This window comes from Haliotis rufescens, unplaced genomic scaffold, assembly GCF_023055435.1.
Source record: "Haliotis rufescens isolate VD_foot unplaced genomic scaffold, xgHalRufe1.0.p SCAF_48, whole genome shotgun sequence".
Classification (NCBI taxonomy): domain Eukaryota; kingdom Metazoa; phylum Mollusca; class Gastropoda; order Lepetellida; family Haliotidae; genus Haliotis; species Haliotis rufescens.
This window is the reverse complement of record NW_025964201.1, coordinates 2552501-2567002: the sequence shown is the minus strand read 5'-3', so window position 1 is coordinate 2567002 and position 14502 is coordinate 2552501. Positions and strand designations below refer to the sequence as shown.

General features: G+C 42.6%; 1 protein-coding gene across 3 annotated transcripts; it reads left to right on the top strand.

Moving 5' to 3' along the window:
- The first annotated feature begins 5262 nt into the window (after window positions 1-5262).
- LOC124112375 lies at window positions 5263-11629 on the top strand. Of its 3 annotated transcripts, XM_048383457.1 has the most exons (6): window positions 5267-5676; window positions 7013-7309; window positions 8038-8382; window positions 8480-8587; window positions 8697-8769; window positions 8941-11629. In XM_048383457.1, exons 1-6 carry the CDS (start codon window positions 5616-5618, stop codon window positions 9263-9265), a joined length of 1209 nt encoding a protein of 402 aa, XP_048239414.1. In that variant the 5' UTR covers window positions 5267-5615; the 3' UTR covers window positions 9266-11629. The 3 variants fall into 3 exon arrangements, with proteins under 3 accessions (XP_048239416.1, XP_048239415.1, XP_048239414.1); XM_048383459.1 differs by lacking the exon at window positions 8038-8382 and having other exon boundaries at window positions 5263-5676; XM_048383458.1 differs by lacking the exon at window positions 8480-8587 and having other exon boundaries at window positions 5264-5676.
- Window positions 11630-14502: the final 2873 nt, after the last annotated feature.

Sequence of the window (14502 nt, the reverse complement as noted above, 5' to 3'; positions counted from 1 at the left end):
AAGACATACCGATGAGTAGGAGAAATTAGTTCTCAGTTAGATCGCGATTTTTACATAAAGCAGGTTAAAGAGAAGTGGAGTAATATCCTGATACACATGTTGTTGTCTTCTGCCGAGGCAAACATTGAGTCAAGTGAGCGTATTCCTGGGGGGAGCCGTCTTTGTGTTCAGGGTCTGGCTTAAGCTGCGGCCTGATCACTGTGGCGGTGAAAGTGGGTCTCTACTGCTATGCTTGGTACACCCTTATATAACTTACAATAGGTAATCGCTCAGTCGTCTGGGAATACAGTGAATACAATACTAAAGGGTATAGAACCACCTTACAAAATGTGTCAGTATGGAGACGCCGGGCTGTAATACAACACTCACAATACAACCCGTTCCCTATATACATCTTAACCATTCAATACCGCCTCCGTGGTCGAGTGGATAGAGCGTCTGTCCGGAGACAGCATATATGTGCAATAATCTTCAACGCGACGTCAAACCCCACCTCACCCCACTCCCAAACTGTTCAACGTCAGGTAACCAGAACGTGACCTAAAATACATTGTATGAAACTCATTTCTGGTGTCCCTCGCCGTTATATTGCTGGAATATTGCAAAAAGCGGCGTAAAACCATACTCACTCATTCCCGCGTGCGGGGCACTAGAGATGCTACTTGCGGTGCCACACTCTGTGACAAACGGTAGCCAACTGAAATGATGGATAAAGACGTTCCTCCCAGGGCATACCGTCCATGTGTGATGCTCAAACGTGAGAACCACAACCCTCCCATGCACGATCTGCTGGTTCTCCGCGGTGTCAGATGCGACTGTTTATGTCTGCAGCTGGACGGTCCTTCCTCCGGGGACTGACATGACCCTGCAGCTTGGCTCATCAGACTAGCCACTTGGCGCCGGTACACAAGAGACGAAGACCACGTGCATATGTCACGTTACCGGAACTGAGATGAAGGTCACAGTCCTTCAATACTACTTCCGGTCAAGTGACCATCATGACACTGACTTCATGTCGTCATGACACTTGGATATGTACACCAAGCTCGGTGGATAAAATGAAATGAACTAGAATAAGTTGAATTCTAGATTTTAGAAATACTTATGATCTTGTGTGTTATTATATTTGAAACGAAGTTTTACGGGATCAGATTAATGAATGAAAGTATAACTGTAACTGCTACAGAACCCAGACACATTCACACATTCACACAATCACGGGCGTAATGAAAAGTCGCAACCATATTGGAATATACAAAGGACATTGAAGTGTTACCCTAAAAAGGTTCCCACATTTTCTGAAACAATAACACATCGAGATATGGAATACACAATGTAATTTAGAAAGTTGTCACATGTAACAAAAGTTGTATTGGGATGACACTTTCTCCTTAAAGTACAGATTCCAGCACTTATGTGGGTTGAGTCCCACACTGCCATAGTAGGCACCTAATCGCCAGCACACAAAGTCAGCGATCTAACCCACTCAGCCACCGAGGCTTCCACAAAATGAAAGTCTGATAACTGGAAGTCTAGATCACGTACTTTATGTACCCCTCTGACAAGTGTAAATTGGCACGGCTGAGTGAGGGATTAGATAAAATGAGCTGAAATAACTGTGTAATCGTTATAATGAATATGCTGAAGTAACAGCGTGATTGTTATCAGTATGCTGCAGTACCGGTGTGATTGTTATAAGTATGCTGCAGTACCGGTGTGATCGTTATTGGTATGCTAAAGTACCAGTGTGATCGTTATTGGTGTGCTAAAGTACCAGTGTGATCGTTATTGGTATGCTAAAGTACCAGTGTGATCGTTATTGGTATGCTGCAGTACCGGTGTGATCGTTATCGGTATGATGCAGTACCGGTGTGATCGTTATCGGTATGCTAAAGTACCAGTGTGATCGTTATTGGTATGCTGCAGTACCAGTGTGATCGTTATCGGCATGCTGCAGTACCAGTGTGATCGTTATTGGTATGCTGCAGTACCAGTGTGATCGTTATTGGTATGCTGCAGTACCGGTGTGATCGTTATTGGTATGCTGCAGTACCGGTGTGATCGTTATTGGTATGCTGCAGTACCGGTGTGATCGTTATTGGTATGCTAAAGTACCGGTGTGATCGTTATTGGTATGCTAAAGTACCGGTGTGATCGTTATCAATGTTACTGTCTTCACTTGATCCTCTTCAGATCGTTTATATGTCAACATATGCCGACTCACCAATAATGCATGTCAGAGTAAATCACTTGTCAAACACGCCAGTTTCATACTAAAGTAAGCTACAAGTTTGGCGATGCTACAATTGACAGCTCGAACTCTGTCAAATATGTCGGAATTATTAGAAACAGTCATGACGTGTTGCTCAAAAGCAAGGAGATCTGTTAATTCTTTACGATCACTCGGCCTTAACGAATCCGATCTCCACCCGGCTGTGTGTGTGTCAATATATGGAAAAGAATTATTCTCTCTACAAGCTTTTATGGGTGTGCATTGTTACCAGCCTTATACGGTAAAGAACTTGAAATGGCTGAATCTACACAACGCTACCTTGGAATGTAGTCAATGAATGGCTTCATAGATAAATGTAGATTACAATTATTAGGAAGGCTCTGTAATAACGATGTTAACACAATAACAAAGCAACCATTTTGTGCTCACTTTGCTACCAACGCTATTGTCACTATTAGCTGTCCAGTAAGCATATGCAGCATCCTCCTATATACTTCTGAAAAAAATCATTTAGATAACTATATCAAAGAGCATACTGATTGGGGTTCATTCCCAAATAAAATAACTTGTCGAGGTCTTGGAATCAGACATCTATCAGAGATTGAACAAAACATTTCACGAAAAGACGAACACAGGTACCAACTCTTTCACGGTACCATAACATTCATAAACGGTTACAATAGCATGTTCTTTATAATGTAATACATCTCTATCCACATTTAAGACAAACCCTGCAACTTTGTATTGAAATCGCATCAAGAGCAAAGGTGTCGAAAGAATGTAACCATTGTAATAGACATTGCTATTACTATGATTGCCATATTTTTTTACATTGTGAATATTTTTTGTCTGATGACATTTTGTCTCATGTCTGATTAATCAACTTGATGTTGATGTATCTGTGAAAATAGATATGCTTGCATTCTTTATCGGGGCAGATGTTCATGACGTAACTTACGAAATTGATTATCATACGTGGTCTTTCGGCCACATTATATGGAATTTGAAGAAATACCTTATGTATATCTACTAGACACATGCATGTATACCTTACTGCTCACAAATTGTATCTTGTAAATTGTGTATTCATTAGCACTGTATGACAAGATTTCATTGTATATAGTCATGTAAACTGACGTCCAAAAGAAACTTTACCAGAGTTTGTAATCATTCTTGCTCGAAAACAACAAAACATACTTGCATGAAGTGAAATGTATTGAGAAGATCAATATATCAACATAATCAACACTGAAAATGACAATCATACCGCGACCGAGAATGACGTCAGAGCCCCCCAAAGTTGGGTGTGGTACAAAACTCGAGCTTTAAGAATCATTGACAATAGGCAGAGTACATAAACAATCGCTCACGTTGAATAACAAGTCATTAGTAGCGTGTGTGACCACCAAATGCCTCAATACACGCAAAAACTCTTCGACGCACAGAAAAAGTCAGTCGTCTGATGAGATCACGTGGGATTTGACGCCATTCTTCTTGGAGGGCCAACATCAGTTCTTGCCGGTTGGCTGGAGAGTGGTGTCATTGTCGAACGCGACGATCCATCAAGTCCCAGAGGTGTTCTATGGGGGACATGTCGGGTGAGCGTGCAGGGCACGGCAGGACATTGACGTTGTTGGCTGCGAGGAAGTTAGTGACAATTCTGGCTGTATGGGCTCTAGCGTTGTCATGCTGATAAATGACACCACGTGGCTGCTGTTGGAGAAATGGTAGGACAACTGGACGAAGAATGTTATCCATGTAACGCTGAGCTGTCACGTTTCCGTTAACGATGACCAGCGGTGTCCTCTCCTGCCTACAGATCCCTCCCCACACCATGACACTCCCTCCACCATATGGTACGACCTCCTGCACGCAACACCCCGCCGTTCGTTCACCCCTTCGGCGGTAAACACGTTGTCTTCCATCAGCCCTAAACATACAGAATCGACTTTCGTCAGTGAAGACAACCCTCTGCCAGTCACGTCGTTGCCAACGTCGTACAGTCCGGGCCCATCTCAATCGCAGACGACGATGTTGCGCTGTCAATAGCTGTCCTCTGTATGATCTAAAAGCCCTGATTCCATGAGCCCTGAGTCTCCTGTCGACTAACCCTGTGACCTAAGGCATTTGTCGACGATGACGTCACTGTCAGGAAGCGATTTCGGAGGTGCAACCGTCCACCAACATCAATAGACTCCAACCAGCCACCAACATCAACAGACTCCAACCAGCCACCAACATCAACAGACTCCAACCAGCCACCAACATCAACAGACTCCAACCAGCCACCAACATCAACAGACCCCAACCAGCCACAAACATAAAACAATCACAAACCAAGTTTGACATCATTTCCATTGTCCTTATATCTTAATCCTTCTCATCCTAATACTGGCTTCCATATCTGAAATATCTGCTAAAACCTAATAGCTTTATTGTTTTTTCTACTATTTTCCAGAACAAATTATATTTCAATACAATCCCAGGTTATAGAATATCACGGGCTGACTGTACGACATCCTGAAAACAAGTGTGACTTAGGCTTCAGGTATATTGAAGATCTGACATCATTCTGTAATCTGAAATAGCCAATCGGTGGAATCGTTCGATTGACTCTGCTTTTAGTAGAAATTTCTAAGGATTATGGGTGGGAATTTGTCGCCTTTATTTGTCTTTGGTGTGTCTGTGTTGTAATAACTTAACGCATTTAGACTGCAAATCAACTGCAACACAAATGTTGTGTATCGGTAGGTTCACAGCACGCTTACTGTATACTATTTTACAAGGAGATGAAACGTATAAGATTAAGAAACGATTTATGAGTTATTCGATGGACGAGTTCTCTACGTCGGTGTACATGCTGTGTACATAATGAGTGAGAATCGAATCAAGACCTTGGCTCGCCGCCCATGTGAAGGTATAGTGCATATTAAACTTGGTGTGGCAGAATCACCGTGTATGACTGAAACTTCTGTGTTATGCTAATCACAACCTATTGACTGGGGTGTGTGCATTCTCTGTTAACAACACACGAAACACCTCTATTCAGATCATGGGAACAAATGGGTAGAAGTGAATCAGCGGCGCTATGGGCGACTTTATACTTCCACCTTTCATGTCACAGCTCCAGTGAGATCCACCCTGCTCGGCCCAGTGAGACCTCCTCTGTAGTACGGACAGACTTGCCATGTAAACGTCAGCTGGACAGCCCAACATGCATCTACTGTGGGCGGCCCAGTGAGACCTCCTCTGTAGTACAGACAGACTTGCCATGTAAACGCCACCTGGACAGGGAAACATGCATCTACTGTGGGCGGCCCAGTGAGATCTCCACTGTAGTACGGACAGACTTGCCATGTAAACGCCAGCTGGACAGGTCAACATGCATCTACTGTGGGCGAAGACTCTGTTCATCCTGGGCTACATCAGATGTTTCGTGGCAGGTGAGTTGCAGATTGACGAACAGGTGTCTTCTGTGTGATGTCATTGAATCTTTTATGGATGGCACTACAATTTGACATTAGTCTTCAGTGACCCCGAGTTGTGATATTTAACAGAGAAAGTGCCAAACCTGTTATCTCAATTCAGCTCGAAGTTATGATATAGACCACTACGAATCGGTATGTATCTCGTGTTGATTAGTGACATAATATGCCACTTGTACAACACAGACGATGAGTTTCAGCATATTTCTCATGTAGACGCATTTCTGTACATACTCATGTATTACAATGGCTCATTATTGAAATGTCAAGTAGAAGATTCGCTGAGTGCAACACCAGCCGTGATGTTCACAGTGATGGTATTTTACGGCGTATGTCACACATGGCTTGTGTTTTGAACGTTAGCCATCATAGTTTTCCACTCTGGTATTTGCCTTTTTGCAATATTACGTTTAATTCTTTAAAAATACTGATCTTTCTTGATTGAGAAATTAAAATGCTTGCATGTGTTCTTTCAATTTAGCATTACACTATATTGGAATCGTAACATATACGGTATTAATTAATCTTATGTATCATATGCGCGTGCAATTATGTCGTTGCATCGCATCGTGCTGACAGCGTTAAGGTGTCCAAGTGAAGGAGGTCTATATAACCTCACTTCACATTGCAGGTGGGTCTGTCCAGGTGAAGGAGGTTTATATAACCTCACTTCACATTGCAGGTGGGTCTGTCCAGGTGAAGGAGGTCTATATAACCTCACTTCACATTGCAGTTGGATCTGTCCAGGTGAAGAAGGTCTATATAACCCCACTTCACATTGCAGGTGGGTCTGTCGAGGTTAAGGAGGTCTATATAACCTCACTTCACATTGCAGGTGGGTCGGTCTTGGGGAAGGAGGTCTATATAACCTCACTTCACATTGCATGTGGATCTGTCCAGGTGAAAGAGGTCTATATAACCTCACTTCACATTGCAGGTGGGTCCGTCCAGGTGAAGGAGGTTTATATAACCTCACTTCACATTGCAGGTGGGTCTGTCCAGGTGAAGAATGTCTATATAACCTCACCTCACATTGCAGGTGGGTCTGTCCAGGTAAAGACGGTCTATATAACCTCACTTCACGTTGCAAGTGGGTCTGTCCAGGTGAAGGCGGTCTATATAACCTCACTTCACATTGCAAGTGGGTCTGTCCAGGTGAAGGAGTTCTATATAACCTCACTTCACATTGCATGTGGATCTGTCCAGGTGAAGGAGGTCTATATAACCTCACTTCAGATTGCAGGTAGGCCTGTCCAGGTGTAGCAGGTCTAAATAATCTCAATTTACATTGCAGTTGGGTCTGTCGAGGTGAAGGAGGTCTGCAGCAACCTGCCCCGCGGGTCTGTGAGGCTTGAGTGCGGGCACCCTGGCAGGATCCGTCTGGTCCGCGTCCTGTACAGGAAGACGTCACCAGGATGTGTCACACAAGATGACACGTGTGAATATCTGCAGGAGACTCAGAAACAAGGGCTGACAACAAACTGCGTCGGAGTGTCGGTCTGCCACCACGACATCTGGAGCTTCTGGCTGACTCACAAGTGTGGAAATACGACGTCATATACGGTGACATTATCATACCAGTGTATCAACGGTTGGTAGTTTTCAAACATCAATACACGAATAACCAAGATAAAATGTTTCATATGAGTGATACATGACCATCCTATATCTATTGGGTGGGAAGGGCGACCTCCCGGTCTAAAAGCGCCTCGAGTGTACGTGCTGAGTCTCATAGTATTTCCAGAATCCGTTGATCGTTGCTTCGTAAGATTTACACTTATTGAGATACTGGATCATATTCTTGTTAATTTTCTTTTCGACATCAGGCTCTCCTCCGTGAACTAGTCTAGAGCGTCTGTCCGGAGAGTAGAAGGTCGGTGGTTCGATCCGCTAGTAGTGTCATTCCAAAAGACGTTGATGGTACAGAACAAAGATGATACTTGTTGTTACCTTGGTGGGTGTTCGGCATTAAGGAGATGAAACAAATACATGTCGGATTGGAGAAAACTTCATCTGAGTGGAGTATCCATGTTAGACTTCTGCGTGGTATCTCAGTGGAGTAGCACTATTAAATCAGCCACACAGACACAGACACACGTCGAAACTGAAATAATGTTGAACGCGACGTTAAACCCCACCCCACCTCACCTCACCTCTCACATCAAACAGACATGCTGTGATAAATCTGAAATACTCTTCAACCTCTTCATTCCAATATTTAATGTCCATTATTTTTTGGAAATATTACAAATAACATGACACGTTGGTTTAGTTTGCATGAGATACGCTGATTGAAATGGACGGGTTGTATATTTACAGAATCGCCCATAGATATCTGCAGCTGCACCACAACCTCCTCCACGGAAGACTCTACTCTGTATCTTTCATCTTCCAATTACCCATACGAATCACAGAACTCATATAACACGTGTCAGTGTGACGTGACAGGGACGTCAATGACGGTGACGATACTAGAACTGTTCTTCAGACATCGTGACGGCGTCAGAGCTAACATAACACTGAAGGGAGACAACTCTATCTGGCAATCTCTCTCACACAGATATTTTGTATACAATACGCCAGTGATGGAAAATGTTTCACGTTTTACGGTGACGTTTCAAACATATGGGAAGCAAGGTCAACAGGTGTGGCTGAAGGTCAGAGGTACGTTCAGGTGTCTCGGAAAACAGATTTTTATGGGTTTTTCATTTTCCTTTAAAAAGCAGATACAAAGCAATGATTCCGCTGATTGATGTTCCAGGTGTGTCCAACCTGACAGTCACGTGCAACGGAGGTACAGGGCCGACATCACCGACATCACCTCCCCCCACTACGTCGTCCCCACACATTGCCCCCCTACATACACAAGGTGCGCACAGTAGCATGGAGAGTCCAAAAAAAGACGATCCACATCTGAAGAAAATTGTCTGATTGAAAAACCACTTTTCGTAATAATTATCCGCATCTGTATCTTTCAGGGAAGACCAAGATGACACTGATTGTGGCATGTGCTGTTGGTGCTGTTGTGTTTGTTCTGAGTGTAGTCTGTTGGTGAGTGATATCGTGATGTACTCGTCCAGGAACAGGGACATAACAGCAAGTAGAAAGCACGACATATGAACATTATATCATATTTTCAACTTAGTTGTTATTTATATGACATATTTATAATTCATATGTCCAATATACGTCACATTTCAAAGATGTTGTCTTCTCTTTCAGCAAAATAGTAAAACGCAGAAGAAAAACTAACGGAGCTGAAACAGATGCCACTTATACCTACTATGATCACGGGGTGGACCATGTACTGGAACCATGTGACATCTCCGAGTCATCGGACCCAGATGGGCGTCCTGACTCCGACACCAACATCTGCAACAACACTGTAAGCAGCGCCGACAGCAACAACGGCGGTAACACCGGCAGTCACACCGGCAGTCACACCGGCAGCCACACTTACACCAATGGCAGCAACAACATCTACACCAACATCTCCGACCACCTGGAGGGGGGGCATATGTACATACGCGGTAACACAGAATGTTGAGAAGCAATGCATCCACATCTCCACACTTTACCCAGCGATGGGGGGATAGGTTAAAAGACGTTTTTCTGACATTAAGTTTATGCAGGTCTCAGACGTTGACCACTTGCTGGACCTTTACTAAAGATGACACGTCACTTATATTCTGTGTCCTTGAAAGAAATCCAACAACTCCAGCAACCTTTGCTGGTGGGTGGGTCCACAAATAGGAAGGGCCAATAGTATCGACCAGGTGGAATAGTTCTTGATATTGTTTTGACACGTTTTGACAAACCAGAAACTGACTCCAATAAATCAAAGAAAGACCGCATGTTCTTGAATTTGAATTCGTGTTCAATTACAGGAAAGTCCGTTGCAGAACGCGGACTGGGCAGCTCATGATGTAAATTCAACAACTTGAGGCTGCCATCATTCCGTAATCAACCGTTTGGTCAAAAATCACCGGTGACGTCTCTATCAAGCCTGGACCAAGATATCGTGAGCAGCCACCTACCAGTTGAGATCACAACATTCTAATTAAAACTATTACAGATGCTCTGGAGGCATATGCAAAAAAAGGAACAAAAGAGAAGAGGAACCTGTTGATGTTTTTGTGCGTGGATTAATTCACTGTGTGGTGTTGTTATTGGTAGAATGCACAAACAGAAAAAAGGACACAGAATTGGAATAAACCCATTCTTTTCCAGTCAGATGTCACCCTACATGAAACGTGTTGCCGTTTTCAGTGACAAGACTTCAAATGTCGAGCAGTGTTCTGTAGCTCCAACCTTTGGTGGCTATAGTTCTCATGTTACCATAGGTTTGTAACGGGTGCCATCAGACGGCTAGGATACGCTAACTCTCTCGTGAACACCTGGTGTCATCGCTATTTGAAAGCGATTCCCAATCAGATGCGCATGATACAGTCGTACAAAGGACTCCTGTGGCTGAGGAAAGGGGGTTTGTCGGATTAATCATCATCACCGTGATGCGCGATGCTATTCTGTTACCTTCGGGTGGGGTTATCACATCACCTTACTCCAGATCACTGGATCGTGTGGTCAGGGATGGTGACTTGGTGGACATCGTGGCTTTCTTACCCGATGACGTGGATAGTGATCATTGGATTGTCTTCTCCTGACTCGATTGTTTACAGGCCACCGGCATATAGATCACTGTAGTACATTGACTGACACAGCAAAATACACGAACATCCCTCGTTACGGATGTGTATTTATACAAGACGATGTAGTCGATGTCCAACCAGAAGTTGATAGTACTGGGGCAGATGCATGTATCCATGGTCTCTGTGTGTTTCTTGAATTGCTGTACTTATAAATGGAGACTAAATTGTGCCCTTTCAAATCAGTCATCTATTACTTCTTTCGGTATCGGTTCCACTGAGTGAACCACCCACGTATGTTCCTGTAAAAGGAAGAACGGAATAGTAAGGAAGAGAATTTATGGATGTCAACGTCTTTATTATGAGGAACACAACGTTTCGGAGTACATGCTTACTCCTTCATCAAGTGAGAGAATGCCATGAGGCAGAGAGCATATATATGTACATGTAAGGACAACAAAATCAATAAGATTACAAAAGATGGAAGCTAACAAGGGGTAGAAGCTAAAAAGGGAAGCCAACAGATGATTGGCGCTGATAGGTGATTAGGAATAGACAATGGAAGCCAACACTTTACAGGAATTAGCGCTGATGGTATGGAAGCCAGTACTTAAGTTATCATTGATAGGTAATAGACAATAGGCAATGGACAATGGGTAAACGGGAGGCCGGGGGTAATTAGCACTGATAGGTGAACGAATGGAAATAGCAAAGGGCAAATGGAAGCCAGATAGATAATAGGCACCGAACAAGATCAAAGCAATAAGTTCCAAGCACAAGGCAGATTGTGTTCCTCATAATAAAGAAGTTGACATCCATAAATTCTCTTCCTTTTAGTGTATCATTTCTAAATGCCTTCAAAAGACTTAACAGAATAGTAGATTTACAATTTCTCTAATCCTTGTTTGATAGCGTTCCTTAGATGCCTAGTAATATTATTAACTTGTTTTACATAGAAGGAAATTTACACATTTATGTACGCAATTGTATCCATGTCGCTACCGGTGCTGGGAGATACCGGTGATGATTTCATTTACGTAGGATCTTTGTGTGAACTCATCCATCTGGAGTCTTGTTGCTTGTTGCACTCGTTTATTATTCGGTTTATCAGTTTAGAAGACAATACAGCCAAGTCCCGTTAATCCGACATGGTTAGTTGCTTATGATTATGTCGGATTAACGAGTATGTCGGACACACGAATTTAAGTTGTGTTAACGTTCCTCGAGAGAAGCTCGGACACCTACACGGTAGATAACGATACAAACACGTAATAAAAAAATGAAAAAAAGAGTATTCATATTGTTATGTTACATTGTCAGCGGAATATGTTTTCTAATCATGCAATCTCTTAAGCTTAACACAAAACAACGGTTACGTACTGTACGACCTCTTCAAATTACTTTAAAAGGCATAGTCTGGAATGTAAGTCGCCAGTTTGAAACTGGTACCACAAAGCTTAAGAAAGCTGCTTTCTTAGTGTCTAATGTCGACTTCCTGTTAGTCATTTCATTGGTCGGTCATAGTTTGTGAAGATTGTTCTATGTGACCTGTAATGGGATGTCCTCGGCGATAGCGAGAACTTCTATCTGATTTTAATGTATGTTAACCAAATAATAGCTATAGACTTTAGGATTAACAACAATTGGTTTTCATGCTGTGAGTGTAATTGGTACTGTTACGGACTGAATGGGGTCCCTTGTGTGTATGTTTTTACAAATGCAAAACTGTCCTATATGTATCTGCACGTTCTGAAGCATGCATGAAGCATGAAAAAAGTGCTCAGCAAACCACTAACCAAACCAAAAATTATCCATCCATCAAAAAAAATCGACAGAGTAATCACTAAACTCCAAACAGGACACACCAACCTAAATAACCACATACATTTTTTTTAAAAAACACACTACAGGTAACTGCCCACACTGCAAACAACCAGAAACCCCAGAACACGCACTCATCCACTGCACACACTACCTAACACATCGAACCGCATTACAAACCACCCTCAATCTAAACAAGGCTCTCACTCTAGAAGCAATACTAAACCCACAAAATAAACTAGAAAACTTCAAGGCCTTAGGCGTATTCTTAATAAAAACGGAACTAATAAAACGCATCAAAATACAATAACCTACCAAATCAAAATCACATAAACAAACAAACATCCACCATACCCAGCTCCATTAGTTCTTCTCCCCAACCCGATCGGCATCTATTCCAAATCTCAAAATTCCCAAATTCTATATAAGCAACCCCTAGAGCACCCTCTTGGTTTGCACAGACCACTTTCGCCCCTTTCGGAAACACATTAAATGGCCTGGCCGGGCCCGTGTGCGAAATACGCATCAGTCGGAAAGCGCACGTTAAATCTCCAAAGTAAGTAAGTAAGAAGCATGCACCCACATTTTGAAAAGATAATGCACCAGATAGTCCTTGGCGGCAGTCTTCTGTCAGGATGGACGAAACATCACATGAAACAGAATTGCCTTCAGAACAGACTGCATGTCTTGCATTTCAACTTCAATGATATGAAAGCAGTTAAAGAGGTTCGGTGAACTGGAATGGTATTGTGGATGTCATGTGATGGTGTGAGTAATATAGAAACCTTTATGTATTGTTAGCAACCTCCTGCAACACATTTCAATATCTGGTATTGCAAGATCTTTCTCATTGCTGATAAGGCAAACACTATAGGCAGGTTTTTCACAGAACATATAAGCAATAAGCAGTTATTCACGATGTGTTTATACTAATGCCCCGTTCACATGCACAACATTTACTCACGTAAGTAATTTTGCACGTGTGTAACTGTACATACGTGTGTATATGTGAATGTACCATGCGTTCACATGGAAATCAGCTCATGTGTGTAAATAAGGTATGTAAATCGTGTAAGGCACACATATTCATCCGTCTGTCCGCGTCTTTCAACATGAAAATGTTGGTCTCCAATCACAGACGAATGAAAAGAGAGTTACAGAACTCTTCACAAGGACCAACATGTGTTTGACTTAATCTGTATACAAATCTTTGACTCCTTGAAACCAAAATAAAACACTGTCCGCCCAGCTCTGGGTGTCCCCATCAGTCGTTATTGCTGTATACTGAATACAGAACTGAACTGTTGACAATTTGTATGGTGTTGGAAAATTAACAGATATATTAATTAGATCATCCTCTGACGTTGGCACAAACGTTCACATTACAACATATACATACAGTGCAAATTTACATTTACATTTGCAACTGCTCCAGACATGATGTAAATGTGCTCCTGGTGTAAATATACACACATGAATAAACATGTTCACATGACAACTATACTCACGTATGTATATTTACACATATATGCAAATATACACACATATGCATAGAGGTGCATGTGAACGGGGTATGAGACAGCATGTTACAGTCTGTTACAGGATGTTACAGTCTCCCTGAAAAGTGTAGGCAACAAACGGGAGAGAACTATTAAAAAGGTATGGGCTGGTATTTCTAAATTATGCATATACTTATTTCATTAGCTATCGCCATTAAGCTGCTTCAGGTGTTTGCAATCTGACCTAATGGATACAATGGAGCGAAAGGTTTCCTCACACAGGAATCCATGACACAACACCAATCCTTCTTGGCAGTCACAACGTTAATACAGACTGACAAGGAGCTCAGGTGTGACGTCCCTCAAGAATATTGTTGATCATTCTCTGCCAAGTCCTGCTGGTTGTGAGTCGACAGAATTGACCCGATTGTCATCTTTGATCATCCATGCTCTTATTTCACATCCAGGATCTGTGTCATGCGTCACTATATTTTCAACATTAAGTTGATTGGATTTACACTTAACTCAAACTAACAGATGGCATTCTATGCCTCACATTCCCTAATGGTTGGTTGGCTGGTTTGTTGTTTAACGCCGAACTATTTGACGGCGGTCTGTAAACATAATCGACGCAAATAGGGATACGATGACAGGCATCGTCGAAGTCGGCCAGCCTGACCAACCTATCCCGTTAGTCGCCTTTTACAAGCATGGGTTGCTGAAGACCTATTCTAGCCCGGGTCTTCACATTCCCTTATGATTCAGAGATACAGCTGCTGATAATGTCGGTGAATTGCTGTTGTCGAATTTGTTCACGA

Bases quoted from the DNA above. Each gene is read 5' to 3' on its own strand.
- LOC124112375 (XM_048383457.1), top strand. From the start codon at position 5,616: ATGCATCTACTGTGGGCGAAGACTCTGTTCATCCTGGGCTACATCAGA. The intron at 7,310-8,037 runs GTTGGTAGTTTT...GTATATTTACAG, and splicing joins ATCATACCAGTGTATCAACG to AATCGCCCATAGATATCTGC. The intron at 8,383-8,479 runs GTACGTTCAGGT...TTGATGTTCCAG, and splicing joins GGTGTGGCTGAAGGTCAGAG to GTGTGTCCAACCTGACAGTC.